Genomic DNA, 27,150 nt, shown 5'->3' on the forward strand with positions numbered 1-27,150 from the left:
AGGCGGCTCGGCCCGCCCGCGGGCGGCGACGCCGGGAGTCGGGGCGGAACCGCACCTGCCTGCCGCCGCCGCCGGGGAGCCTGCGGCGACCGCTCCGCTTCGCGGCGGCTGCGCCGACAGACGGGCGGGCCGAGCCGGGGCCGCCGCGCGCAGCGCTGAGGGAGGGCTGAGGGCCGCGCCGCTCCTTCAGCAGCCCGCCGTGACACCGCCCTGGCGGCGGTCAACCGCGCCCGGCAGCGGGGAGCTCCGGGATCGCGGCCGTGCGGTACTCGTGGAAGCCTGCGGCAGCGCACCGGGAGAAAGGAAGGGGCCGGAGCACCAGGTTAGTTACACGCGTTTAAACTGCCTTTTGCTAGGGCTCATTTCGTTATACTCCTCTGTTGTCTGTAAAGGAGCAAACGGCACGCTCAGTCTGCACGTTTTCAGGTAATGTCATGTTTACTCTTGGCAAAAGGACAGAACTTTGCAAAACCATACGGAAATGTCGGGTTTTTTGGCAATTACTTCCTCAGTCCACCCCCACAGCACAGACACCACTACAGAAGTGGCGAATCAAGGGAAGCAAGGACCGTCAGTGCAGCAACCACGAATCTTGGCTCACGAGGTAAGAAAGCCCAACAGGACAGACGGCAGGTGCCATCTGCCCAGAGCATCTGCTCCTCAGCTGCAGCCTGGACAGGTTCGGGACTTCCATTACAAGAGCTGGGTTACTTCTGTGGCAGCAGAAGTTGCACGTGGCCTTAAATGTCCACAGCTCAGTATGCTCTGTAATTCTTTTTAGGAAGTTGTTGTCATGAACACAAAACTCAACATTGCTACAAGTGAAGGAAAATCCCAGAGAAAGAATCAGCTGCCTGCAGCACACACTCTCAGCATGCTGATGCCTCCTACAAAACAGGAGCCTGCAGGGCTTATGTGAAAAGCAGGGACACATCTGTACAGCAGGCAGACAGACAGACCCTGAGCCACTATTTCTGCATCTTGGGAACCCCGTATGGCAGAAAATTCTGATGCTGGAGAAAAACTCAAGGGCAATCTAAAATATAATGCTTTATTAAAAACCTGCATTCCGTTTACCTCGTTGATAACAGAGAAAACACCTTATTCATTGTTAATATGGTTAACTGCATTCATTATTTTATTCCTAAGACTGACCTTTAAAAGTTAGACAAAAAGAAAATTAAGCCTGATGCCATAAGAAAACAGCTTGATTGCAGAAACATCAGTTTAAACAGCAATCACATTTACTATCCTCCAGATACAAAACGTAGAAATCCAAAGTGCTCTATTGTTATGAAACAAACTAAGCTTCAACATCCCTCTGAAGTAGGGGACAGTCTTACCCTCATTTTATTACAGATGAGGAGAAATTCACATCCAGAAAAATTGACTTGCTGTCTGTGCCACCCAGTTAGTGGCAAAGCTTGAAACAGAGGTTGTGTTCCCTCATCTCTTAACAGGACTTCGGTCGTCCTAACAGAATGCACAATGTAAAATCTGGCCATAAAGGTTTAACAGCAAGGATTGTCACAGGTTATAATCTATATTATACTTTACCAGCATTTCTAAAAGCGAATTATGTCTGAAAATTTAAAATACAAAAAATAAAAGCATTGCCCTGCTTCAGGCTGAAGGCAGTGAAATACCATGCTGTCAGTCTTTTCAATGCCCTCCAAGCTTGGGTTGGCTTTTTTTTTTTTTTTGTTTAATTTTTAACCAAAAATTGTAAGAGATGTGAAGTCACTGGAATATTACAGTAGGATAGATGTTTCCTGTTCCAAAAATTAAATGTCAAAGCAAAGGTTAAGCATTTAATTTTGCCTTGGCATTTAGCAAGCAGTTGGAGGCTGCTGCCCTGCAGAGCTCTCTATTTTGGCATTACTGCCTAATTAACACCGATATTGAAGAACTGTTTAACATAAGACATTCACTCAAGGCACCAAGGCTCCTCTGCAGAAAAGCTGAGGTTGTTTTTCATTGTGTCAGGACCCCATTAGAGCATCATGTAAGACTTCATTACATTGCTTGTGTATAAATGTCAGCTAATGCTTTCCACTCGTTCTTTCAGTCTGCTAATACAATGTTTGAATGCACAGAAGTTCACTTAAATTCAGAAGCCAAGAAAGTAAGGTTACAAACGAGGCTAGGAGTTACTTCTTCCTCCTAATGGCTACTTTAAATTCAGTCACATCAGTAAATGCATCCAATGCTGATATTCTATGTAGGAAGCCGTTACTCTTAATTAGCAGATGCAAATGCATATAATTAGAAATTAGAAATGATAATGTGATACTTAAAGCCAGCAGAGAAGATTCATAGGAAGCACAGCTGTTTGTTCTAAAAAGGGTCAGCTTACTGCAAACAGGTGAATGCTGCATCACCCTTTTCAGTGCTGCTTTTTTTCCATTATACCAGGCTGTAGAAATATGTAGGAATGTGTATGTGTCAGAACTGATATCCTTTACCTCGAAAGCAAATTATGATGAGAATTACAAAGTACACATTGCATCAAAACCGCACGTTGAAAATTATCAGAGCTTAGCAGTCAGATTGTACTATCAGTGTGTCATGATTTTGGTGGAAGAACATCCAGTTAACATTCCACCCTGGAACAGTTTCAGATAAGCAGGACTCTTCCTAAGAGAAAATAAATTAGTTTGTACCACTTGCACAAGAAAAAAAAGAAGTTTAACCTACGAACTGTGTAAGTGATGGCAGAATCCATGTCTACATTTACAGTTACTGAGCTTTCATGTAAATTATGCAATTACATAAGAAACAACCCAGGGCATTCCAGATTTCATCAGAAAAATGGCACAGCAGCTCCCATTCCCAGGATGGGAATCTCTAACAGCACTGTCATTTAGTGGTGTGCAGACATCCCAGAACATGCCTAACAGTGAATTTCCTGATGCTTTCCAATTCCTGGTCTGTCCACCAGTGGAGGGAACTATTGGACTGTTAGTGAAATCCAACCACAGCTATTCACCAAGGATCTTCTCAGCCACATCCTGAACACCTTATCCAGACAAACACCATGACCATGGTTTTAAAACTGTCTTTTAAATAGAGAAAACTAATTGTTGCTATGGGATACGAGGAAAAGAAAACTAGCTAAATCAATGCAAAAGCTTTCCCCCCCCCCCCCCCCCCCCCCGCTTCTTACAGCATAGTAAGAACTCCACAACATGAATCACTCCTCTTAAGGAATATTGTGAGCACAGATGTGAACCACCAGCTGAAGTATCTGTACCAGCAGACTGATCTGACACACTCTTTCACTTTGTCATTTTTCTGCTTATAACTTCTCTGAACAGTTGTGCAAAGCTACCCACGTCACTTAATCTGCTAACATCCACTGTGATGAAAAAAAAATCATTTACCAAGGAATACAAATGCCATACAAATGAATTTTTAAAAGCCAGACTTATTCGTTACACTATGGAAAAAACAAAAAAGTACGAGACAAAACTGAAACTATCAAGTAAAGCAAAAAGACCATTTCACTACAGTCTCCACTGGTGGCTTCAAAGCACTCACCATGATTTAATATAAATAGTATCAGTGAAGAAAAAAATCAACTGAAAAAAAAAAGAAGAAAAATGAAATCCACATCACACTTTATCACAATTAAAAACAAAAGTTTTAGTCAAAACTGATCTCAGCAAATGTATTTTTCCTGGCACAAAAGAAAAGAACAGCTGAGAAACAACTAGCAGAAAGCAATACAAAAAGAAAAAAAGTTGTTAGAGTTTTAAAGAGGCCTTTCAGAACAAGGCAGGTTCGTTATGTGACAACTTACTTCCCAAATGCGAGGAAATAAGTGCCGTTCATTAGAGGCCCAGTTGGGCAATAAACCTCCCACATTTTGCAGCCATTAGTGTCTTCTAACAAAGCCTCAATGGTTACATTTTCAAAAGCCTAACTGAGTGGAAATCACTGTTTTGTTCCCTCCCCATCCTCCTTTTTTTTTTTTTTTTTTGAATAATCTTCTATCTTAATTTTAGTTATGACTTTACTTCATTAATTTGGCTTTCACATTAATTTGCTTTAAAACTTCTATGTAATTTTGGCACTGGTGAAAGGAGTTCAAGACTAACCATCATGGAATCTGAGGCTTCCACCTTCACATAAAATATAAGGAAATAAAAGCAGTGGTGGAGCACGCTAAGCCACTGACACATGTCCACATGTGCCAGTGAGCAACCTGCAAGTAGCAACCTTGTATAACTGGTAAAATTTGAATCTGCAACCTACATTTGAAACATACAATCAAACAGTTAAAAAGAAATTAGCAACTTCTCATACTAAACAAAGTTTTTCTAGAGACCCAACGTGCAAAACAGCCAGCACTCCAATCTTCTGAACAGTCCCCTCCAATTCCAATCAAATCCAATCAAGCACTCAGAATAAAGCTGATATTTCAGCTTACCATCTCTTTCCTCTGTCAGGGCCTCCTGCATGCCAGAACAAAGTTTTTACGATTATTTTTCAACTTCTATGCTCTAGAAGTGATTCAGAGCACAAAATTTAAACTCATTCTTCACTATATTAATATTATCTAGCATTAAAACTGTGTAGTCTGCACTTTTCCAGCCATCAGGAAAAAAACCCTGTTGCTGGAGAAATTTAACATCAAATAACACTTTGGGCCAAGGGGGGAAACTAATGTAAAACTACATAATTCTACAGGTTGCCATTGTTTAGATGAACAGGATCAAACTATCAAAGCCCTGAACAATGCCACCCCTACCACAGTCTATTCTTAAAGTTTTCTTACTTGATAAACTTTACTCCTTCACCATTTTTTCCAGCTCCCATGGCATCATTCTGTATGTATTTAAATTTTCAGTTATTTCTTATTTTTCACAGGGGGAGATTTTTTTGGATGATTTGACTTCTCAGAGAAGCAAGCCTTAGGATTAATGAGTTTTAAATACAGCTACACTGGAACACAAACTGCTGTATGTGCATAAGGGAAAAACAGGTGAAAGAAATCACATATGCGCTGCACCTTACTAGTGGATAGCTAACTGTTTCCTCCAGGGGTTATCAGCTGTAGTGTTTCGTAGAAGTAGTCATGTTCTTTCCACCCCCTCTTCAGTGTTTTGATTTAAGAACTGAGAGTTCCATTCACCAAACCCTAAACGGACAGGTAACTGAAAAAAATACTTTCAAATCACTCCGTCTCATTCAGGAAAAGCAGTACTTCCCACAGGAAGTAAGATATGTACACATCATTAGATATAAAAGAGCAACCACAAATGGTCACAATCAGTGTTTTGGAACCCATTTCCCATGTTGCATGAAAAAGGGGCCAGTCTGTGTTTAAAGCACATGGTGCAAAACAAACACCTTAGTTCTTAAGCCCTTGGCCTTTAGTGTTGCTTTGTGTGCATAAATGCCCATTTGCTTCTCTGGAGAGACAAGAAGCCAAATGAAAATCAGTCTGGAGTCCAACTGATCCCTCCCTACTTCCTGATCTCCGTCAAAGAATATTGATACAAGCCTTGAAACCAACCCCTCTCTCCTCCACTGACATGCTAGTGGCCAAGCTGACGGTCATCATAGGTGCTGTATCTCTTCACGTGGATTCGGCGCACTCGGTCACGAAGTTCAAAACCATCATCATCCTCACTGTGAGAGGCCTGGCTTCGGCTCCTGCTGGTTGCTTCCAGCAGAGAGTTATCAGGAACTCGCGGTGTTTCATACAGTAAGACGTTTAGAGTTTCCTCATAAATACGTGCCTCGGGGAATTCAACCTACAGAGAACAGCAGATGTCATTTTCCTGACCTAAACAGGGTAACCTGACTGGAGCACCTGCCCAGAAATAATAGATGCAACCATTTAGTCAAATTACATACGATATCTACATCAACGCAACAGAAACAAAGTTGGTAAGTTAAGTAACTGCAAATAGTAAGCTTAAGTAGGTATAATAAAATTAAAATCCTTACTTAATTAAAGTTCATAGGCATTTATGTGGTTTTGGGACAAAATTCCATCAACTTTACAGATCAGTGCTAAAAAGACTGCACTTTCAGAATTACCATTTGCAGTCCTTCAGCTTTCCTTGAATTCAGCCTAGTACATGCCATCTTTTAGCAAGTACCAGATAGTGCCGCAGCACTGTAAGTAGTGAGCCACCCAAGTAACACGGAGGTCACTGACCATCAATTCCAGTCAATATTCATGACTGCCAGTATCAAAATCTCCCCAAGAAATGACATTGCCTCCCCCAAGCAATATGGTACATCCACATCTTCCCACTATGTATTATTCAACTGATTCATTACAAACTATAGTAGACAAGTGGGTAAAACTCCTATACCTTGGTTTGCTTCTTCTCTGTGGCATACACTATCGAGGTACAACAGACTTCAGCAAGTTTCCGACCCTGTCCATAGAAAGACCAGCAGCAGATTTCATCCCCTATAACATCCTTAATGAAAAGAACTCTGCCATTGAATCGGAGAGAAAGTTTGTCAAACAGTTCTATGTTCTTCAGTAAGTTGTCATCTGAAGTACTGTAACAAAAAAAAAAAAAAAATTATTTTTTCCTCTGGCTATCTCTACAGTTTCTGTGCCTGTTCCACCACAGTTTTAAGCATTGATATAGCTGCAGAATACAAGTAGTGACTCGTTGCCATATGCTGCCAAGGAAAGAGAGGATAATAGCAACCTTCAGATGCTCAGATAAGATGCTGATTTTCATGAACAAACACACCAGCCCTCAGAAGTTAAATTACATAATTAATAACGACAGCATAATTTCCCAAATAATTACATTAACTGTCTGCAATTATTTCTTGACTTATGCTCAAGACAATTAAATCATGCTAACTACAGTTCTGTTTGAGCTCAGCTAGGTAGAGCTTAGTAACGGCCAAGTCTGAAGAGTCAACGTGTCTTGAAAGGCTAGCTGAAAATGATGGTGTTCTGCACGTAAAACTAGCCATACCTTATATAAATTTCTAGGGTGGATACATTATTTTGTAAATTATGTTTTACTGACAGGCAGAACAATTTAGGTTTTTGATTAACTTTCTAAGCAAGATCTAGATGTTCTGGAGAAAAAAATAAGTATCATAGCTTTAAAATCAAATAGAGCCATCAGAATGTTAGCCTTAAAATTTAAAATATTATTTAAATAAGAACGCGATGACCAGCAAACATCCAATTTGAAATTAAAAAAATACAACTTCAAAGCATTATTCTTCTGATATTAGCTCGAATGCTGCTCTATCTAAAGCTTGTACTCCGTGCACCTTTTGATATCATTTTATAGCTGGCTAGGATATGTGGAAGGTAGCGAGCACATTACTGACACAACAAAGCTAACCTCACCAGCTCTAACAGTAAAATTCCTTACTCACTGGACCCAGAAGCTGAAGGTTTGCACTTTGCTGCCATGAACCGACCCAGAGGAATGAAATTCTACTTGTGTGCAGTACCTTAATTTTTGGAAGTAGTCCCAGAAGGCTGTGAATACTTGTCAGTCAAGACACTGCTGACGAGAACAGCCAACTGGGCTTTACATGAAATATTTAGTCCGAGATGTACTTCTGTTCAGATCTAAACCTAAAAAGCATGTTGTGCAACCCAACAAAATCTTCAGCTCTTAAGATATCGTGGGATGAAATCAATTTGGGACTCAGCCAGTAACAAGTCCCAGGCATTATCAAGTGCAGAGCTGCAAAAAGAATTTAGAAGTCTTCATCCATTTCTGATACATGACCACAATGACTATGTAACTAAGAAACTCTTTTCATAATGTTGATTAGAAATAAAAGAAGCAGATAGCCTTTGGTTGCTAGTAGCCAGCACGGAATTTTAAATAAAGATTCCTCATTTAAACACCATCAAGGCATGAAGATTTGTGTGCAAGGAATAATTAGAATTCTACAGCTAGTTGAGATACCAACACCTTCTGGTATCTAGGATTCTGTTGCTCTCATTGCTAGCATGTTTACGTTTCCAGAGCCACGATGACTAATATGCTATTCTGTACTTGCTTTAGCATCACTGCCATAAACCAAAGGATAACACCAGGAGGAGTGCAGAATGACTGGCAGATACAAAATGCAGTTTGCTGAAAAATGGGCTGCTCTTCAGCACTCCCTCAGGGAGCTTTTCCTGACTACGTGAAATTTCGTGATTGTTAGAATCCATCTCTCTGGCAGAAAGACAGTCAGTTTGCCTGGAGAAAAAACTTCCAAGATTGCATGTTAGACTGAAAGGCTAAAACTGAGAATTCTGCCTAGCATAAAGGATTACTCACATCGCTTCAGTGACTGGTTTGGGAAAATCCAGAGCCATTCTGATAGCATCATAATAAATGGATCCTGATAGTTAAACCATAGAACTAAATGAAAAGCGAGTGAATTCTTGCACTGGCCCTGTCTGTGTTGTTCCTGAGCAGAACAAATTCTTTCCTTTGTAGCCAAATAATCAATTCATCTACAGTCACTGGAAGAGACAGAACATCAAGAATTTCTGTAGGTCAGGGTAAACAGAGTGAAAAACTGAGGAGGGAGGAATCATGGCTGCACTGGCTTTGCACCAAAAAGCTAACACTCTGTTAATAGTTTGCATTCTATTCTATTTCAGCCAGTAGCCTCATCATTCATATTTCTTGTCCTTTCTCTGTTCATCTTTCGCAGGCACACACCTCCAGCACAGCATTTCAGGGAGTTTGGAGGAGGTGACAAACTGTATTTGGATTCATATCAACCAAAAATAACTACTCAGATCCACATAACAGCACTGTTGTAAGCTAAATAACAAAATACAAGTTGGGCTGTACCACACTTTCCTCCACCCCCAAAATTAAATTTTCCCAGTGGGGGAAACACTTGGTGACATACCTGGTGTAAGAGTATTTGTTGTTGCTTCTATTATACAGCAGCTTAACAACGGGCTAACAGAAGGGAGGAAAAAAAAATAATTAAGCTTCGTCTTTGAATGCACTTAGCAAAAATTCAGTTGCTCATTGAATAAATGTAGAAAAGCAGTTACTTTCATTGAAGATTCTATCAGTCTTTCTTCTTCTTTAGGAGATGTAATAATCGGGATGTTACAGACAGGTTCATACAAGTCTTTCTTGTCCTGTTTTGGAAAAAAAAAAAAAAAAAAAAAAAAAAGAGAAGAAACGGAAATAAACCTCAAGAGACATAAATGCTAAAACCAACATCTGCTGCTGCTTGCTCTTCCAGACCCTCCAGCCATGTTTCCAAACCCTGTGATGCAATGGAAAAACTCTGTGTTGCTATAGCAACCACAGAGCATTACCTTGATCTGCAACCCAGAAATACAGCAGAGATCTCTTATTCCCAGAAGGCAGTGATAATTGAAATACTGGGATGCAGGTGAACGTCCTTCTTAGCTATAGCAAAGACTCTGAGCTCAAGTCATATCTGCTTTAAGTGGGTTTATTATTCTGTCCTTTTTTGAAGAAAAGGATAATGAGTTTTAATCAAATCAAAAGACTGCAGTATAGAAGAATCAGTCATTATGAACTGAACATTTGGCAAGAACAGTACGTCACCAGAATGGACTTTAGCCCCTTGCGATACAAAAGCAGCAATCAAGAGCGTGTGGTACAGTCTGTGAATCCAGATTCCTTGCGTAGCAAATTAAAGAGCTCAATAGCTAATAGGAAAGCCTTGGAACATTTTGTTTTTAGAAGTGTTTTGAATTCCAAACCAGGAAGAGAATTGTCACGTTACATTTTTTTTCAGGGAGCATAAGCAGCATATTGAGCCTAGTGTGTGAGGTATTTGTTAAGTATTCAGCTTTGTCCTACAAGAAATATTACTAATCATATACAAAATATCTAGGCTAGCCTTACTAAAAAGCTTACCAAACAAGCTGATTTAAATCAGTTGAACTTGAACCCGTAGGAACTGGGTGAATTAATAATGCTAACTCAGGTTCACATATTTGCATTGTGTAGTAATAAAATTATAGAAAATCCTTGAAGCAAATAATGCTCACCATATCAGGCGTTTGTTTTTTTTTTACCATTAAAATTCAAAATTAGAAGTTATTACATTTTCAAGGATTTTCAGAGCTCAGGCATAAGAAGTCTGGAAGGCTGTGCTGTGACAGCACATAGGTCTGAAAACATATCCAGGGAGATCATAAACCAAATTTTGTCTCTATCCAAAGCTCTGCAGAATGTTAGGTGTGCATACGGAACAAGGAAAACCATGGATTCAATAAATGGGCTGGACAAGATCTTAACTGCTGTCCAATTTCAGCTACATTACTTTGGTACTTCCATTTCTTACCTGCAGAGCTGCTTGGCACATATCAACTAAGCCCTGAATGAGATAATACTTGGCTTCTGCCATCAACTCTTTGATCTCCTGTCTGTGTTTAGGAAGTGCAATTGTGTCATCTCGGAGATAGTTTAAAATGGCTCCAAAGTGCTTCCCACAACGGTCTATAAGGATCCAGCCTGAAAAATAATCACAGCATTTCAGTGACCTTAACACTAGGAGGCAAAAAAAAAAAAAAAAAAAAAAATCACCAAAAAAACCACCAACCCTCCTCAGAGAGGTTCACTAAGCCAACTGCTGCCTGGAACTACACAACTTCTTCCAGTTCCATTCCGGGGAAGACTTTACTGACTTTCAGCAAATTGATATTTGTTACAGAACAGAAACTAACAGTGGAACCACTCCCTTGGCACCTTGTCTGTATTCTCACTACTTTCCAGCACCCCAGAAGAGAAGCCTTAAGCTTCCTATCACTGGACATTTAAAAAACTGCAGCGAGAACCTGGCTACACTGTATCTATTGATCACCCATTGCACCAAAATTATTTTCTGTGCTTCATCCTTTCCGTATTACGTTTCAATTAAAGTAATAAGCCTTTTTAATTACTACAGGAAGCCACCAGTTTACATCTATTTAATTGACGGACCCAGTGAGGAAAAAATGCTGTTCCAGACTCCAGACAGGAGGAAGGAACAGGACAAGGATGATCAGGAAGGAGTAGAGGAGGGGATACAGCACAGGAAACAGCAGTAGGCAGTTTTTGTAATTCTGAAACTTCCCTGCAGTCACACTGACTAGGAAACAGGATGTCTGACTTGCGGGCAAACAATAGCAAAGGACACACACTGACAGAGGGCTGAATAAAGTGCCCAATCGTTGTTCACAAAGTGGAAGACAGACAAAAATAAAAAGTTATTTTATTTTAGGACCCAGTTATATAAGGTGACATAGGAAAGAGGGTTAAAATACTGCCAGATTCTCCAACTAAGGCTGCCTGAAGACAGATCTTGTCCTCCATTCTGGTAGAGGCTCTTACACAGAACTGCTGGGCCAAACAGAGCTAGTCTTACGTGACACTCAACAAGGTTCAGCCTACCTGAAAATATTCAGCTCAGCAACTGAGGCTGTGCTGAGTTTTAAAGCTGAAAACTGAATCTCCCCTCCCTAAAGTCATTTTGATTAATGCCACTACATAACTCCATAGATACAACAGCCCACATACTGTCTGTTCAGTCTTCATAAAAACATCCACGATCTGCATACCAACTGTGACTGCAGGAAGGAGAACCAGTCCTTCCACTTGTTAATTTTAGTAACAAAAGTACACATTTATATAAAGCACGGAGGACTGGTAGAGCCAATGGGATTTGGCAGCCTAATGTTACCTGTTATTTTTGGGATACAGCTTTCTCCACACCTCTCACTAAGCACAGCTTTAATATATACTAAAAACAAACAAAAAATACCCCACTTTATATATATATAAATTATATATATATAATACTTTACAATATTCTCAACAACAAAAGACGCTCACTTACCTTCCTTATCTGTGAGAACTTCCATTCTACCGCTGAACATGGCCTTCAGCATCGTGTCGTGCCTGGTCAGCACTTGCACTGTGGTGTAATACAAGGAGCCCCCAACATTCAGCCGCACGTACTTGTTACCAAGACTGCCGACTTTGAAGCTACAAGTTTTAGGCTTGGGTCCCACAGCTGGGCAAAGGGTGGTGGTTAGACACGTGTCCCCCGACATCTCTTTCTGTAGGTAGATGACGACCCTGCAGAGCGTGGGCTTGATGGATCCCGCCGTGGTTGGCGACGAGTCACGCGGCACTAGGAGAAGACGGGAGGCAAAAAACAGTCATAGCCACCAGACTCTTGAAACGGAAATGTTTAAGATCTACACAGAAGCCTAGAATTTTCACAAAGACACAAAGCCACGAAGCCCACAATGAAAAGACAAATTCAGTGTATTCCTAAGGACACATCTACACACTCTGACAGAATTTAGGTGTATTTTCAAACAACTTACACAGCAATACAGAAGCTGTTCAGCATACACAGTCATATTACAACTGCATTACTGTTAGCGAGGCAGGCTGAACTCTTCTGGACTTCCTGTTATTCAGCCTTCAGTCAACACTACAATCAACACACAACACTGCAGCCCAAGGTTAAGTGTTGGAATTCAGCTCCCTTTCAACTTCCTGAAAGAACGTAACTTTTTTGCCTGCAGGAAGGATACAAACAGAAGAGCTTTTTCCAATTCCTTCATCTGGGGATTACATAAAAAATATTTTAACGTGATACTCTTTTAGCAGCTACAACTTCTTCAAATGACTTGATACTGAAGTCTGGAACATTACATTCTATTTCCTGGAAACTCCTTTTATTCAATTTTTCCCCCTCACTCCTAGAAAAGTCAACAGTAAATGTATTATGGTTTTTAGTATTATTGCTTGAAGATGGGTAAGCCAAAAAAACATCCCGTCTTTGGAATATCTGTCTCAGTTAAAAAGCCAGCACGATATTGGCCAGAATAGTAATTCCCCACCAGTAACCAAGCAACAGCAACTAAAAATTGCTTGTTACAGTTGTGTTCTATAAGAAGTTACTCAAGAATCACTCAAATAAAGCAGCTAAGGGTAACAGAGGAATCCATTGAATACATTGCCAGTAACAAAGTTACTTCTTATTAACCATAGTTATATTCTCACACACATAAGTCAATCAGAAGTAGAACCAACAACACTGCACTACACCTAAAATCTCTGGTGAAAACAGAAACACAATTCAGGCCTGCAGGTTTGTCCTCAAAGTACCGTCTCACTTTAGACCATAAGAACCCTTCCTCCAAAATAAAAGTCTGCTTTTAAGGACAGCCAGAGTCTGTAATGAGCCACAGCTCTGGGTGTGCGTGGAGCTTTCCAGTCTCAACAGCAGTCTCTCTAGACACGTGCACTAGAGTGAAGGTTTCTGCTGGTTACCTCACTTCTGGCACGTCGTTAGAACCCAACACAGCACGACCAAGCAGGAGACAAAGCTGTCACTGAGGTCGTGATAACAGCTCACCTAGGAGGGTTCTACAGTAAACAACGACGGAACCTTTAATTACCCCGTTAACACAAGACAAAACGATCCTCATGTTTTCCTTCCGACCGGAGGGCGGCACTACAACGGCACAGCCGCTGAGGAAGCGCTGCCACAAAACGGAGCGGTACTAACAGCTGGAGCGAAGAAAACAAGAAAAGAGAAAACAAAGGGAAAAAGATGCACAAAGCAGAGAAAGCAACCAGAAGGAAACGAGAACTCCGCCCCGAGCGCCCCGAGCAGAACCGCTGGTACCCAAATGCGCACTGCGCCCCGCACCGGCCCTTCAGCTGCCCGTACCGGCTGTGCGGGCCGCTCCGGCCCTGTCCGGGCAGCGCCGGGCCGGTGATGCGGGGCCGTCGGGCGGCGCGCGTCCCAGGTCACAGCAGTGCCTCGGGCCCAAACGCGGAGGCAAGCCCGGAGCTCCGCGTCCGCAACGCCGACAGCACCCGACCCCGACGCTCGCTCACCGCCTGCAGCCGCCCCACCGCCGCGGGCCGCGGAGCACCTCACTTCCTGCGCGCCCCGCCGCAGCCCGGAAGTGCTTCCTGCCGCCCGCCGTAGCCCGGAAGTGCCCCTTCGCGCCCTCCGCAGCCCGGAAGTGCTTCCCCTGGGCCGCTGTGGCAGCTGTGAAGGGCCGTAGGTCCTGTCCCGTCCTTCCCGTCCTGCCGGGCGATGGCGCAGGCGGCACTGGGCTCGGCAGGGCTGCACTTCGATGAGCTGAACAAGCTGCGCGTCCTCGATCCTGACGTGGCCCAACAAACGGCGCAGCTCCGCGAGGAGTGCAAGGCCTTCGTGGACAGTGAGTGCTGCGCGCCGGGCCGGACCGGGGGGCGCTCCGCTTCCATCCGCGTAGCGCTGACGGCCCCGAATGCGCGTGCGCACTGCGCGACCTGGGGGCAGAGCGGCGCCTCGCTGTCATTGCGGGAGCGTTCGTCTCCTGTGGTGTTGTTTTGGGTGCTACGTGACTGTTTTTCTTTTCAGAAATAGTAGAATTTCAAAAAACAGTGGGTAGCTTAATCGAGCTCGTTGACCAGCTGGCCAAAGCTGCCGAGAGCGAGAAGATGAAGGTACCGTGCCGTTACGGGCTGTCCTGTCTGCCGCCCCGCGCGGTGTGTGTGTGAAAAGCCTCCTGTCCCGTTGTAACAGCGCGGCGGCCCTGTCACCGTCTTAGGGCGTTTCTGCGGCCCCACCTGCGTGCACTGTGGGAGCATGAGGCTCCACATAACTGATACTAACAGCTGGGATATTTTGAGCACTCAGTGCCATACAACTCCTGCATTTAACAAGCCTGCTGCTGTCGCTTATCTGTCTCGCTCCACTTGCTCGTGGAGAGAAAGCATCTCTCCAGTCCTCCTAGTAGGGCACAGTTCTCAAGAGACACGATGGGCTCTGTGAGGAGAGGGCTGTCCAAGAAAAACCTCTGTAACTGCCTCTGGAACGTGTACTTCTGCATGTCACCAAGTGTTCTTTATTTTCTCACTTTATTGTGGAATTGGAAATGAATTTTCAGCACAACTGTAGATTACTTTTTCCTTATTTGTTCTGTGGGAGAAGTTCTGGAGCCTGTCTGTTGGTAGCCAGTGACCAGAGGTCAGGCTGCATTTCCAAAGACTTTTATTTCAGGCTGATAGGAATATCTCACGTTGGAAGATGCCTTAACCTGCCCAGCCTCTATAGGGACTGTGCTTGCTCCACAGCCCACTCAGCAGAACGATAGCCCCTTCTGCTGTTAGCATGGCTGAAATGTTTTAATCGCAACCTGCTGGTAGTGAAAGGGATTAAAAATTCCCTGTACAGCTCCATCACCAAACGTCTGTTTTGACAGGCCATTGGTGCACGAAATTTGCTGAAGTCTATAGCAAAGCAAAGAGAAGCACAGGAACAGCAACTTCAGGCTTTGATAGCTGAGAAAAAGATGCAACTGGAAAGGTGAGCTTTCTATTAAATACTTTTGGGGTGCTGATGTAATAGTTGGAAAAGGAAGCCGTGTAGCATATGAGAGAAACAGCCGCTTTCTGAGAAGGATCATTTCTAATAGCTTTGTGGCTAACTGAATAGAGGTGATGTGAGATCATGCAATTGTGGAAATTAAAACTAACAGAGTGCCAGGTAGCTGACTTTTAAAGGCATTTTAGAACTGCAAAGTCTAATTCGTGTAACTGTTGCTTTAAAAAGGACACACACATAGCATGAGCTTCCTTCTCAGACCAGTGAGCACTGTACTAAGTCATCAGCTGGTAACCTATTTTCTTTGTCTTTCAGATACCGAATAGAATATGAGACTCTGTGTAAAATTGAAGTGGACCAGAACGAATTCATTGACCAATTTATTTTTCAGAAATAGAAGACTTTAAGATAAACTTGGAAATATGAGCATTCCAGAATCTTGGCAATTCCAGAAATATGCAATTTTTCACTGTGTGCAAATGAATGCAGATGGTTTGTGCAAATAAAAGTGTATTTTAATGCAGTGTGAATTGCACTAAAAGTGGCAATAAGGAGGGCTTTCTAACAGATGTAAGACTGTTCTGTCCTTTGATTTTTATAAAAGCTTTGTACAGTCAGTAGTTCAAATTCAAATTGTTGTTGAATTAATGCTACTGTTCCTATGTTAATGTCTCTCACCTTTTGAAATGTGCAGCTCTTTCAAAGAAATAAAGAAATAAACTATTGTTTTTCACTTTCTTGGATATATCAGAATTAGTTTCTTCTGTTGGTTTATTGGGGAGCTTGTAAGTTTGTGACTCCCTGAAACTGAATGCCTGTGATCTAAAATCAAGGCTTGTGCTGAAATGGCAATAGATGCATTTTATGTCTGTCTTTAGGCAACCAAATATGAAAATGTTGGCCTTTTCAAAGCTCGTGGAAGGTTTAAATTATACACCAGTAGAGTCCTGAAATAATAAGGCAGTGACTGAAGAAGCCTGCTCAGTGGCCTGCAATTTTACACAAGTCTTCATGTTTTATTCTTATAGATCAAACTGAGAAAAAGAAAGTCTACCAGCAGTTGGTTTTATTTTCTATGACTTCAAAGTATAACACAATTATTTTTCTTTATCTAAGCTCCCATAGATTATGTTGGTTTTAATTTATTCCTTTCAGAAATTAAATGCAATTTGGATGCAGTTATTTATTTCCACACTAGAAGTTATTTCATGGAAGAGAAAAGTTTACAAATCCATTGCCAAACAAAAGAAAGCATTCAGAAATCTGGATTTTGGCACATTTATCACCAACCAGGCATTTGCAAGTAATCAAAACTGGAGCAGAGAAAAATAAGGTGAAATTTTAGATGGAAAGCTGAGGAAGTTAAGGATTGTTACATGATCTGAAATGCTTCAAAAGTAGATGAGAAAAAGATTTTAGCTTTGCAAATTTGTATGTAATCAGTTAAGGATTTTGTAGAATATTTTATTGGAAGACAAATTTCAACCTGAAGTAACCTTGGAGAAAGGAAAGTTGAAGGAAAAGCATGGGCTGCAGTTTCCAGCCTCCATCACACAGTTGTGCATTTAATGGTTGGAAGTTCATTTTCCTAACACAGAAGCACCACACAAAATTGACAATGGGCAGGGAGCTGCCGGGTCCCTTAAGCTACAAATACCCAGGTACCGCCTGGATCTGCCAACACAGGCTTCTGCCAAACCTATTTCTGATGGAAGGGCTGTGAACAAAAGCCAATTCAAACTTTCCTTGCAGGAATCTGACACTTTGCTAATAGGAATTGCAGTCAGCATCACTGCTTGTGTTTGTCACAGAGGACTGGGGTCTGGATCAAAACTAATGGGGAAGTTGTGCTTACACCGTTTACAGCAGACTACTTCCTTTTCCTTTTCTCCACCTGGTTGTACTGGGGGCTGTACAGCATGGTAAAAAGAATCAGAAGTGGTATCAGCAAGTATGGTGCATATATAGATAACAGAATGAGGCGCTCACGCAGTGTCTGAGGACCCAGATGCTCTGACGTTGAGAAATCATGGAACAGGATGTGAGCCAGGATAGCAAACAACGTTGTAGCTACATGGGTGGAGTATATAATTGCAGGAGTCCTTATCCATTTGCAGCCACCTGGGCAGGAGCAGCAAGGAAGCAATATTCAGGCAGTGGAATCAAACGGAATTTGGTCACTTGTAAATTAACAGAACATCAGCTGTGCGTCTGTCACAGCAGGGGCCACAAGGCATCGCAGACAGCAGAAACGAAGAGCTTACAGCAACCCATGGAATAGTCCAACTTTGTGGAAACTTGGATCGATGCTGCAATTGTTCAGGGTTTTAAAGCAATAAAATAAGCGCACAGCTTAACCAGAGCTTCATCAGTGCTGGAGCTCACCAGATGTCAGCCGCTGATGCTGTTACACATAAGTGAGCGCAGCTGAAGAGGGTGCATGAGTCACCATTTTAATTTCTGACGGCTCACTCTACGCTGCATTCTCAGGCAAAACTTGCCATGAAAACCGCTCTGTGCTGTGGCCCTTCACTGCTTAGGACTGATAAACCACCTCTGTACAGAACGTGCCGTGCAGAAATGCTGCACAGGACACCTTCTCACACATCGTTCATACCAACCTTTTAAGAAGGCGTACGCTGCGACGGGGAAGAATGGCAGCTGTAAGAAGGCTTCGCAATATATGAATGCCTTGAACCACTCCGGGGGCTGCAGCATCAGAGGGTCCCGGAAGGCAGTGGCATACCAGTGCAGCAGCTCCGTCAGCTGCAGAGAAACAGCAAAAGCGCTCGTTAACAGCGAGCGCCGCCTGTAAAGGGGGCAAACCGTGCTGGTTGGATGGCGGCATTATTGCAGGGCGCTGCCATGAGTTTCCACGACAGAAATTCCAGCATGGCTTTAAGTTGGACTTTGAACAGAGATACGTGTTGAGATTTGCAAGTTAACTATTAATTAAAAATGGCTTCCCTAATGGAACGGTTTTGCAGATGGCAGAAAGCGTGCTCATCAGACGCAAAGCCCAGCGCCGAGCTGCGGGTCTCAGCCCGGCGGCCGCAGCTGAGCTCTTCCGCTCATCCTCTCGTCTCGCTGGTTTCGCGAAGCCCGCCGCCCCCAGGCTCTCGTTCCGGACGCGGCCGACCGGAGACGCGCAGCCACCCGCCGCTCCCGCCGCTCGCTCCATCGCCCGGCATCCGACCCCCGTCCCAAACACCGCGCGGACTGGAAGCGCAGAGCGGCGGCGCCGTTCGGCGTCATTTCGTTTAAGGCCGCTTCTGCAAATCCGCCTCCCCGCATCGCCCCCTACGTACGGACACCGAACCGCGGGCTCGGCGGCACCCGGCGGCGCCCGCGCAGCGCGCCCGGCCCTCACTTGCTGAGGGTGCAGCCCGGCGGGCAGCAGCGCCTGCAGGTCGAGCAGCAGCGTGACGGGGATGTGCGAGACGAAGTAGAGCGCGAAGGCGGCCTCCAGGCAGCGCAGCGCCCGCGCCATGGTGGCGGCTCCCGGCCCCGCCCACCGAGCGCGAACGGCCGCGTGTGCAAGAAGGAAGGAGGTGGCCGAGGCGAGGTGTTACAAAGGCTTTACTTGCATCGTTTCAGACAGCGTTAATCGCGATCGTAACAGCTGGATCTTAAATAAAAGTAGGAGATGAGACAGGAAATAAAGATAACGCGCTTCTTTTTCAAATGTCACATTTAATGTTTTCACCACTGTACTTCAAATCTACATTTTACAAAGTGACCAGCAAGTGTGCCACATAACTGACCAACCTCTGAGATTTTACCTTTCATACCAGTGTCTTCTCGGGCTCTCCTAATTACACACGTTTCTCATTCAAGTGAATTGAAATGCTTCAGTTGGTTCTATTCTCAGGAGCCTCACAAAAAACAAAGATATTGCACCATCTTTGTTCAGTAATTCAACGTTTGTCTCTTTTTCACAGCAAATAATTACTTCATTGAAGTTAAAACTTCCGAACATAACTTACTGATAGTTTCCAATTTCAGCTCAGATCACCCTTGTTGAAAATACTCTGCTAAATACAGATAACTTACAATAACTTTAACAGTTAATTGTCCATAACAAACACCACGGTTTTTCTCCAGACCAATGCTCAAATTTTAAGACCACCCTTTAATATTTCTTTGTACAGGTGAAAAACAGTCTTCAATTTTCTAGTCTTGTTTTAAATACAAAAGTTGGAAGGGACATTCAAGTTTCAAGTCTCCACACTGAACTTAAAAAAAAAAAATCATGTGGAGGTAAACAAACCAAGTTGTATACTCCAGGAGGTAGAGGCCTTCAATTTGTGTTCATATATACATATGCACAGAATTCAGTGTTCCAACAGAAAAAGAATTTGCCAAAAAGTAATAAAAGTTATTTACTACTGTGACATCTCAAGACTTCCACAGCTTTGCCTAAAGACACGAACACAATTAACATAACTCCCTATGTGCTTTTTTTTCCTTTTCTTTTTTTTTTTTTTTCTTCTCTCTCTCAACTGTCCAGTGCAGGAAAAAGTTCTCACAAAATTTCACAGACCTAAAATGTGCAAGCTAGTTTCTCTCTATACAGCAATGATGTCAGGGATCTCTGAAATTAGCCCATAAATGGAAGTATTTACACACATAGAAGATGCATGCTGGGGGGTTTTATGTAAGAAAGAGCAGAAAAAACTTCTAATAAAAATAGATTAAATATATATATATATTTATACTGGGTAAGGAAACAGAAGTTTAGTCTCTCCTAGTCACAAACTCATTCTCTCTACTCACAACATCTGATTTTAGAACAGCACACATCACCATCACAGCTCTAGTGAGAAGCTATTTATAGGGTTGGATCATCGGGTGCGGTGCCACCTCCTGTGGTCACAGCCACCCAACGTGACTTCATCATTGGTCGCAGTCAAGTTTTCTGTATTCCTTACTTTTAGAAAACCCCAAATCTTCAGGAATGGCTCAATATCAAAATGTATGTCTGTCTTTGCGTACAATCTCACTTCATTAAAAAAAAATCCTCCCCAAATTTGGTTCGATTCTGTTTGTTCCGAGCTGAGCCATCACAGCTGCACTATAATTCATAAAACACGTGCAACTCTGGGTAAAATATTTTCTTCTAAAAGCACAACCACTTTACAAGATTAAAAGTCTAGTACATTTCTAAATATTATTCATATTGTACAAGTAGTGGTTGTTAATTTAAAACTTCATTAGTAAAATTACAGTACAAGCATGATTAACCTCCAGAATTGCAAATCCCAGACTCCAGTGGAAAGCTACATTACATCTTCAGTAGTACATTATCTTCCACTTCACTCCCAAACCAGTGGAGATGGTGGCATCTCAGAGGGTTGAGCAACTGTGGAACTAGAATGGAAGTGACACAGAAAATCAGTGTTCATTTGCAAAACCTAATGGACAACAAAGTTAATGCTTGACCAGAAAGCAAATGTTTCAGGTGTGCAAACATTTCAGCATCCCGTCCCCTCTAAAGTGCAAGAAAACAAAGCAGCCTCAAGCCCAGCAGTTAACAACACCAGTGCCAAGTACTGAACCACATTTATCTGTGCATTTCCTTAATGGTTCTTTACCTACAACTGTCACTCGTCGTCATTTTGCAGTGCATTTTTGCAGTCAGAATTTAACCCACTGATCTTTCAAGTCTAATTTCAATAATTATTTTTACAAAGATATTACTTGAAACTTCTACACATTTTACTTAAATTTTAAGTATTTGTATTATAAGTATGCATGAAATGTAAGTCTCTATAACATGATTTTGTAATGTAACTACACATACACTTAAGGGATTTTTTTCAGAAGTTATCTATGGACTCCTCAGAAATTCAAAACAAAACCACTGTGGATGTGTGAATTCTGTACTACTAATAAATGTGAATTAATATCAGATGTGATTACATACAGTTACCTAATAAAGCTCTTAAAAGCAGCAGACTGAGGGTTGATGCAGAGAGGTACTCTGTTTCCTTTCTGCTGTTCCAAAATGAACTGGTGAATTATTTCTGTACGTAAGAGAAAAATAAGACACACCACACCATGAGATTAACGTCTGTGCTGCAGTGGTACCTGTGCTGCTGTCAGCAAGCTTTACAAACAGCATTTACAACAACAGATGACAGAGAAGACAGCAGAGCTACATGCAGCACTGAAAAGTGATGGACAAAGAGAAAGGGAATGGAAAGAATAACGGGATAGAGATAATTTTTTTGTGTGAACTCTTAGGAACTATCAGTGTGAATTTCAGAACTCCAAGTTCAGGATATGTCCAAAACAAGGCACATTATCACAGCAAAATGGTGTCTTTTCCCCGAGCGATTGAATCGCTTCTTAAAAACTGTGGAGGTAATGCATTTCTTCTCGCTGTCCTCTTCGTATCTTATTTGAGCTGCCACCAAATAGAAACAAAATCCCCACTAATATCTCTCCTACCGTATTGCTCATAAAATGAATGCTTTCCTGACTGGATCTGATTTCCAGAGAAATAACATTTCTTATGCCTTGTTTGTCATCACGGAATCAGACTTCAGATCTCCACTGCCACAAAGCTGCCCCTGGCAACCACCTTCACCTCCCTGTCCCAGGCAGAGATTGGTTTGCCTCACAACAGCACACGGAGACCCTGAGCACAGCCCTGCATTGCTGCCAGAGCAGCACAGATGGCAGCAGCTGCTGCACAGAGTAAGCTGCGTAAGCTGCACAGAGTAAGGCACGGCTGCTTCAGAGTAAGCACATGCCACAGCTAAGAGGAAATGCAGCTGAACTGAGACCACTCAGCTTCTGCCCCTTGTTGATGGTGCTGACCCTTCTGCAGCACCGCCATCAAGAGAGCATCTCGCACCTGGAAATAAAATGGCGGCAATTTCCATTTTTGCTCTGGTACAGCCTTCAAAAAGAGCAAACAGCAAAGGGAACAACTTCACTGCAGGCAGCTGCTTGGGTCAAAGTAACACCTGCACACATCAGCTAGCATTTGTGACACTGCAGTGCCTCAGAACCACCAGAAACATTTTTACTCTTTTAGTGAAAAGGAAGCATTTGCAGTATTTACCCTGGAACATTACCTTAAAGGAAAAGAAAACAAAGTAGGGCCACGAGTCCTAGCTGTGCATTGCTAAAGGATGCAGCAGGAAGATACAAGCATACACAAAGGCTGATTATGACTCACCTTTAACCTGCCGAACAGAACTGAGGTTCTTTTCAAAAGTGTCATCAAATTTGGGATTAGTGATGGGTTCAAAATCACTGGTATAAACTCTTCCAGTGGATGTGGAAAAACAGCATTTACACATACAGGTGTGGTATCGCAACCGCCCTTCGTCAAGGTATGGGTGAGCTAAGGCATCCTTAGCAGATATTCTTTTGGACTGAAACATTGCATTTAAAGAAAAAATAAAGAGTCAGGATATTTTCAGTTACTGCAGCAGCCTTAGCAATACCTATTCATCAATTTCAACCAACTGTTCCATAAAACCCCCAATCCTGTTACATGTTTTGGCTTTGCAAACACGCTGCCACTAGGGGGAACATTTCACTTAAAGAGAAACCACTACTAAGATGACACTGACCCTTCTGTACTGTGGCCAATGACAGAAATACTGCTGATGTGACTTTTACAAATTTGTTTTTCAAAAGTTACTTTTTCTCAATAAGCTTCAAGCGATGACCTTCTCAATAAATCAAAGTAAACACTAGGAATTTAAATTGAGCAAATACAGTACTTCGTAAATCCACGTTCTGCAAAATGATTTCATGCATCCCTAAGTATGTATTTAAAGTAAAACACAAATTGCAGCATTACTTGAGGATGGAATAATTTGGCACATGCTTCCAGAGTTCTTAGCAATATCTTACACGCCAAGATTCAGAAAGCAAGAGGTGAAGGAAGAACAGGGCAGAAGGTGCTCACAGTAAGGATTTAATTATAGCCTATTTTCACATTAATGTGACTTTTAATGCCTAATCCAAGTGTCCCATCAAGTCATCCCATCAAAAAGACCATTACCAGATACACATATTATCTGTGTATGCAGAAGGAATTTTTTGTGCCTTGCAAGACCACAAGCACCCACACATCTTTAATTAGAACTGCATCAAAGTATCTGATGTTCTGCTACCTACACCTAGCTTAGGAAAAGACAGCATGATTCACAAACACCCTCATCCCCCTGACTCTACCACAGCTTTCTGCAAAAGGCCAGCAGATTTTAATAGTGAAATCCTTGTTCCAGCAGGAAATTAATTGGCCAAGTGTAAGGTGACACTTTTATGTCTCTTATGACCAAAAGTTCTGATATGCAATCTAGAAAATTGGTTCAAGCAGTTCTTTACTCACAATATTCTTAAATAAGAGGTATTAGCTATATTCGAAATCATACTTACTGGATCAAAGACCAACATTCTGCAAAGGAGATGAACTGCTTCATGAGTAGCTTGACTGGAAAGTGTATACAGGACAGGAAGGGATGGCTGCAAGGGAACAGGGAAGAAAAGCACAGTTTCCTGTCAGATCAATCAGCCAGAAAATCCCGCTACAGCCCGCACTGCCTTCCAGTTACCGAGGACAGACTTCTTGCTGAGGACACGCACTGCTTCGTGCTTCCCAACAAGACTGCAATCACTAACTCAGCAACTGTAACAGAAAACTAACTGATCCTTTTTTCCTTGGTTGAGACATAATCCCCGGGGCACAGGTATTCCCAACCCGCTATCTGATGGTGAATGGCCTCTGCTCTGACTGCAGTACAACCCGGTGCAGTACGAGGTCTTTCTTCTCACTCAAATTAATTCTAAGGGCTGCCAACGTCTGCAATTATTCCCCAGCTGGAAAACCAACAATTTTTAATTCTTGGCAAACTATGGATATAACTGATGCTGAAGAAGATTTACACCATTTCCTAAGATCATTAAAAAGAAAAAAAACAACTAGTTCTGCTTTAATTATAGTCATAAAATCAAGGCTGGACCACAAGTCATCTATACACAGTGCTACCCCCTAACCAGTACAATGCAGGCATTTACAGGAAAGCTGCTGTCACTTCCATCTCACTTCCAAGGCACGTGGCAGAGCAGTGACAGAACCCAGTACTCTCAGGCCCCAGATTTCCCTGCACGAGTCCCTGTTGTGCCCGGCAGTTCTGAAGCCCCTGGCAGGTTCTGCAACTTTCATTTTCTATAAAACGACCTTCTCTTAGTTATTACATGTTTATTTTTTAGGGGATGCATTTGTATTTTCCCCATAAACACTTCATGAAGCAGTGCTGCTCAGAACTAACAGAAGGCACAGACTACAGCTTACAGTCTAGTTCCTATGGCTAATGCACCATTCTATCCATGTCAGAAACACTTCATAGCATTTCACCTCGCTTGCTTTTTGGCATTCCCATAATTCAGTGGATAAGAGGACAGTTTCAGTGGTTTGTAGAGAACCACCTCAGCACTGGGATTAGAAAAAAAAAAAATCATCAGCAGACACTTCTGTTCCCTTTTCAGTTCTTAATAAAGCATCCACGCTTAACAAACAGAATAGGTCTAACAAATAAATACTACAGTTCTTGCTTAGCCCTACCAAGAGCACAAGCTCTGCACTGCGGGAATGCCAGGCGATTATCAAACCATCAGGATTTAAAACCAACATATTTCATAAAGCTTCTGGATGCAGATCGGCACCACATTACACATCTGTAACAAAGTGCAGTGGATCTATTTCTCCCAGCTCTGGGCACTACAAAACAATTATTATTTTTGTTAACAACTCAAATCTTGGGAGTGCAAGACTACAGGCTGAAAATATACATCTCAGTGTGTGATAACAAATACAATTAGACTTAATTTGTTTGAGAACTGGGAGAGAAAGTCTTAAGGAAATCCTCCTATTATTAACATAAAAAGAATAAGAAAGTCATAAAACAGAGCACATGCCACCACAACGTTGGGAATCAAGGCTGCCCAGAAGGTAGAACTCCCACCCTAATAATATAGCAGAATATAGACTCAGTGCTCATTTCTATGGTAACTACTATTGTGGTGAGTTGACATTTGAGAAATTGCTTCTATATGGAGAAAATAAATATGTAAACTCTATTGGAATGACCTGAAGTATTAACACGTACTGGTTAGTCATCCTGCTCATTTTTACTACCCGACAATCATAAAATTGGCTACACTGGGTGGGCATACTGCTTTACCACTGTGCTAAGGATTCCTGCCTAAGCATTTCTTTATATCTGTATCTTTCATTTGCTATTTTTGTTGTCCATTGGCATCATGATATCATCTCATCTCCTTTCCCTGGTTTGTTTTTTTATTAACTTTTTCACCAGTTATGTTGAACACTGCACCTCAGTTTTCTGCGTCATCTGAAACATTTCACAACCAGCTCAGGTCATTGCACAGATGCCTTTGCTGAGGATCTGCTTGACTGTTCTGTTTTCTGATCTTGATAATGGGCAATTTCCTCTTCCAACACTCTCAATCCTGTCTGTAAAGGAGTTCCTCTGGGGCTTTCTGAACTATGCTGCTAATTTCAATTTGTCTCTTTTCAACATTATTGCTTAAATTAACGACTTCATTCAGAATAGCTATCAAAACACCATCTCAAAAATAGGAGCAATGTTCACCTGTATCAGCAATTCAAACAATATAAATAAGTCAGAAATACATTTGACAAGTGAGAAAAAATCTTGTCAGCACAGAAGTTCGAATAACTGCACAATTAACCATAGCCACCTCCTTCTGTGAACTTATCTAATTTCAGAGTTGTCTCTGCTTGTGAACTGAGATGTCAAAGTATTTGTGAACACACGTGCCCTGACCCGAGAGCTAGAATTCAACTGAGATGTAAAACAGAGGAACGAGACAACAGAAGCATCTGCACAGAGAAAATGCTGTGCCATGAAGGCAAGTGGAGCACTGGTACCTGTTTGTGAGGACCCCTGAGTATGTGAGCCTTGGCGCCTTCGCACGCTGTCCTCATTGCTTCCAGTGAGGGCGTTCCCAGCAGGTCTGTGATCAGATCCAGCTGCAGGCACAGAACATAAGCACTTGGGATTTCAGGCCTATATCGATATATTTAACTAGGATAGCAGATTCTGAAGCTAAAGTAAATTAACGTATGAACCAACGTTTCACCGTATTTCTGCAGCAGTGAGTGCACATGCTCCTGCCATGAATGAAAACAAGAACATCCCATAGGAGTCGAAGTTAAAAAACAAATGAATCCTGCCAGCAGTGAGCTCAGCGCCCCGGCTCCCCGGGTTCCCTCATGACCACCCTCCGCTCACGCTAACAAGCATTTGCCCAGCTCCCCTCTGAGAATGAACCCATCATCACACAGGCCCTGCACGCATGAAAATCCCTCATCAACTGTTGGCATCAAATCGAGAAATCTGATTACTGTCTGCACAGCCAACGTGTCGCTACATTTGGTGGCTTGTCTCCATCTCAGCTCCACTCCCAGGCAGAAGCACTGCTCTGTGAGGCACCGCCAGGTCCATCGGCTTCACAGCTCAAATGCAATACTGCAACTCCAGTTACACACCGATGGAAACGTTACTTTCTTATTCATAGTCAGAAGAAGATTGATCCCAGTTACATCACTTTAAAATGCCACAGTGTGTGTCAGCACTGCAGCAGATTAAAGGGGAATACAAAAAAAACACAAATTTCAAAAGTAATGGCAGTTACTACTACTTTTAGCAGCATCTGGAAGCCATCCCTTCAATGTTAGAAACAGTTTGGTTTTCTGCCCACGCGTAAACAAAGCAAAACAAAAGCAGGTTTGAGATTCAAAATGCCCCG

General features: G+C 42.5%; 4 protein-coding genes and 1 long non-coding RNA gene across 8 annotated transcripts in view; 2 read left to right on the forward strand and 3 right to left on the reverse strand.

The window, feature by feature from the left end:
• The first annotated feature begins 110 nt into the window (after positions 1-110).
• On the forward strand, positions 111-3,603 carry LOC125702905 (uncharacterized). Its single transcript, XR_007380722.1, has 2 exons — positions 111-322; positions 427-3,603. It is a non-coding gene; the product is annotated as an uncharacterized LOC125702905 (long non-coding RNA).
• Positions 1,038-13,939, reverse strand: TNFAIP1 (TNF alpha induced protein 1). Of its 3 annotated transcripts, XM_048966739.1 has the most exons (8): positions 13,851-13,898; positions 12,323-12,520; positions 11,827-12,123; positions 10,294-10,463; positions 9,020-9,109; positions 8,869-8,921; positions 6,333-6,528; positions 1,038-5,762 (listed from the first exon to the last, which is right to left on the reverse strand). In XM_048966739.1, exons 3-8 carry the CDS (start codon positions 12,041-12,043, stop codon positions 5,544-5,546), a joined length of 945 nt encoding a protein of 314 aa, XP_048822696.1. In that variant the 5' UTR covers positions 12,044-12,123; positions 12,323-12,520; positions 13,851-13,898; the 3' UTR covers positions 1,038-5,543. The 3 variants fall into 3 exon arrangements, with proteins under 3 accessions (XP_048822696.1, XP_048822697.1, XP_048822695.1); XM_048966740.1 differs by lacking the exon at positions 12,323-12,520 and having other exon boundaries at positions 13,851-13,939; XM_048966738.1 differs by lacking the exon at positions 12,323-12,520 and having other exon boundaries at positions 13,681-13,911.
• Positions 13,940-13,959: 20 nt separating this feature from the next.
• IFT20 (intraflagellar transport 20) lies at positions 13,960-16,073 on the forward strand. The gene is made up of 4 exons (XM_048966745.1): positions 13,960-14,182; positions 14,365-14,450; positions 15,209-15,312; positions 15,646-16,073. The coding sequence occupies exons 1-4, from the start codon at positions 14,056-14,058 to the stop codon at positions 15,725-15,727; spliced, it is 399 nt and encodes a 132-aa protein (XP_048822702.1). The 5' UTR covers positions 13,960-14,055; the 3' UTR covers positions 15,728-16,073.
• Positions 16,074-16,379: 306 nt separating this feature from the next.
• TMEM97 (transmembrane protein 97) lies at positions 16,380-18,864 on the reverse strand. The gene is made up of 3 exons (XM_048966744.1): positions 18,701-18,864; positions 17,952-18,096; positions 16,380-17,451 (listed from the first exon to the last, which is right to left on the reverse strand). Exons 1-3 carry the CDS (start codon positions 18,818-18,820, stop codon positions 17,201-17,203), a joined length of 516 nt encoding a protein of 171 aa, XP_048822701.1. The 5' UTR covers positions 18,821-18,864; the 3' UTR covers positions 16,380-17,200.
• A 139-nt stretch (positions 18,865-19,003) lies between these two features.
• NLK (nemo like kinase) overlaps positions 19,004-27,150 on the reverse strand; it is a 38,700-nt gene continuing 30,553 nt past the window's right edge. The window contains exons 7-11 of one of the 2 annotated variants that reach the window (XM_048966730.1): positions 26,270-26,371; positions 23,734-23,820; positions 22,520-22,718; positions 21,263-21,356; positions 19,004-20,700 (exon numbers count right to left, since the gene is read on the reverse strand). In XM_048966730.1, coding sequence (XP_048822687.1) covers positions 20,646-20,700; positions 21,263-21,356; positions 22,520-22,718; positions 23,734-23,820; positions 26,270-26,371 — 537 coding nt within the window. In that variant the 3' untranslated portion in view covers positions 19,004-20,645. Of the gene's footprint in view, positions 20,701-21,256; positions 21,357-22,519; positions 22,719-23,733; positions 23,821-26,269; positions 26,372-27,150 lie in introns of both variants that reach the window. The other variant, XM_048966731.1, reaches the window with a different exon arrangement.

The sequence above is a fragment of the Lagopus muta genome, chromosome 20 (assembly GCF_023343835.1).
Source record: "Lagopus muta isolate bLagMut1 chromosome 20, bLagMut1 primary, whole genome shotgun sequence".
Taxonomy (NCBI): domain Eukaryota; kingdom Metazoa; phylum Chordata; class Aves; order Galliformes; family Phasianidae; genus Lagopus; species Lagopus muta.

Excerpts from the sequence above, each read along its gene's own strand:
- TMEM97 (XM_048966744.1), bottom strand. The coding sequence starts at position 18,820 with ATGGCGCGGGCGCTGCGCTGCCTGGAGGCCGCCTTCGCGCTCTACTTC. Across the intron at positions 18,097-18,700 it reads CCGGGCTGCACCCTCAGCAA|CTGACGGAGCTGCTGCACTG; the intron begins GTGAGGGCCGGG and ends GTTTCTCTGCAG. Across the intron at positions 17,452-17,951 it reads AGCGTACGCCTTCTTAAAAG|GTGGCTGCAAATGGATAAGG; the intron begins GTTGGTATGAAC and ends GCTCCTGCCCAG.
- IFT20 (XM_048966745.1), top strand. The coding sequence starts at position 14,056 with ATGGCGCAGGCGGCACTGGGCTCGGCAGGGCTGCACTTCGATGAGCTG. Across the intron at positions 14,183-14,364 it reads GTGCAAGGCCTTCGTGGACA|AAATAGTAGAATTTCAAAAA; the intron begins GTGAGTGCTGCG and ends TTTTCTTTTCAG. Across the intron at positions 14,451-15,208 it reads CCGAGAGCGAGAAGATGAAG|GCCATTGGTGCACGAAATTT; the intron begins GTACCGTGCCGT and ends CTGTTTTGACAG.
- TNFAIP1 (XM_048966740.1), bottom strand. The coding sequence starts at position 12,043 with ATGTCGGGGGACACGTGTCTAACCACCACCCTTTGCCCAGCTGTGGGA. Across the intron at positions 8,922-9,019 it reads TGATAGAATCTTCAATGAAA|CCCGTTGTTAAGCTGCTGTA; the intron begins GTAACTGCTTTT and ends CCCTTCTGTTAG. Across the intron at positions 6,529-8,868 it reads AACAAATACTCTTACACCAG|TACTTCAGATGACAACTTAC; the intron begins GTATGTCACCAA and ends TTTTTGTTACAG.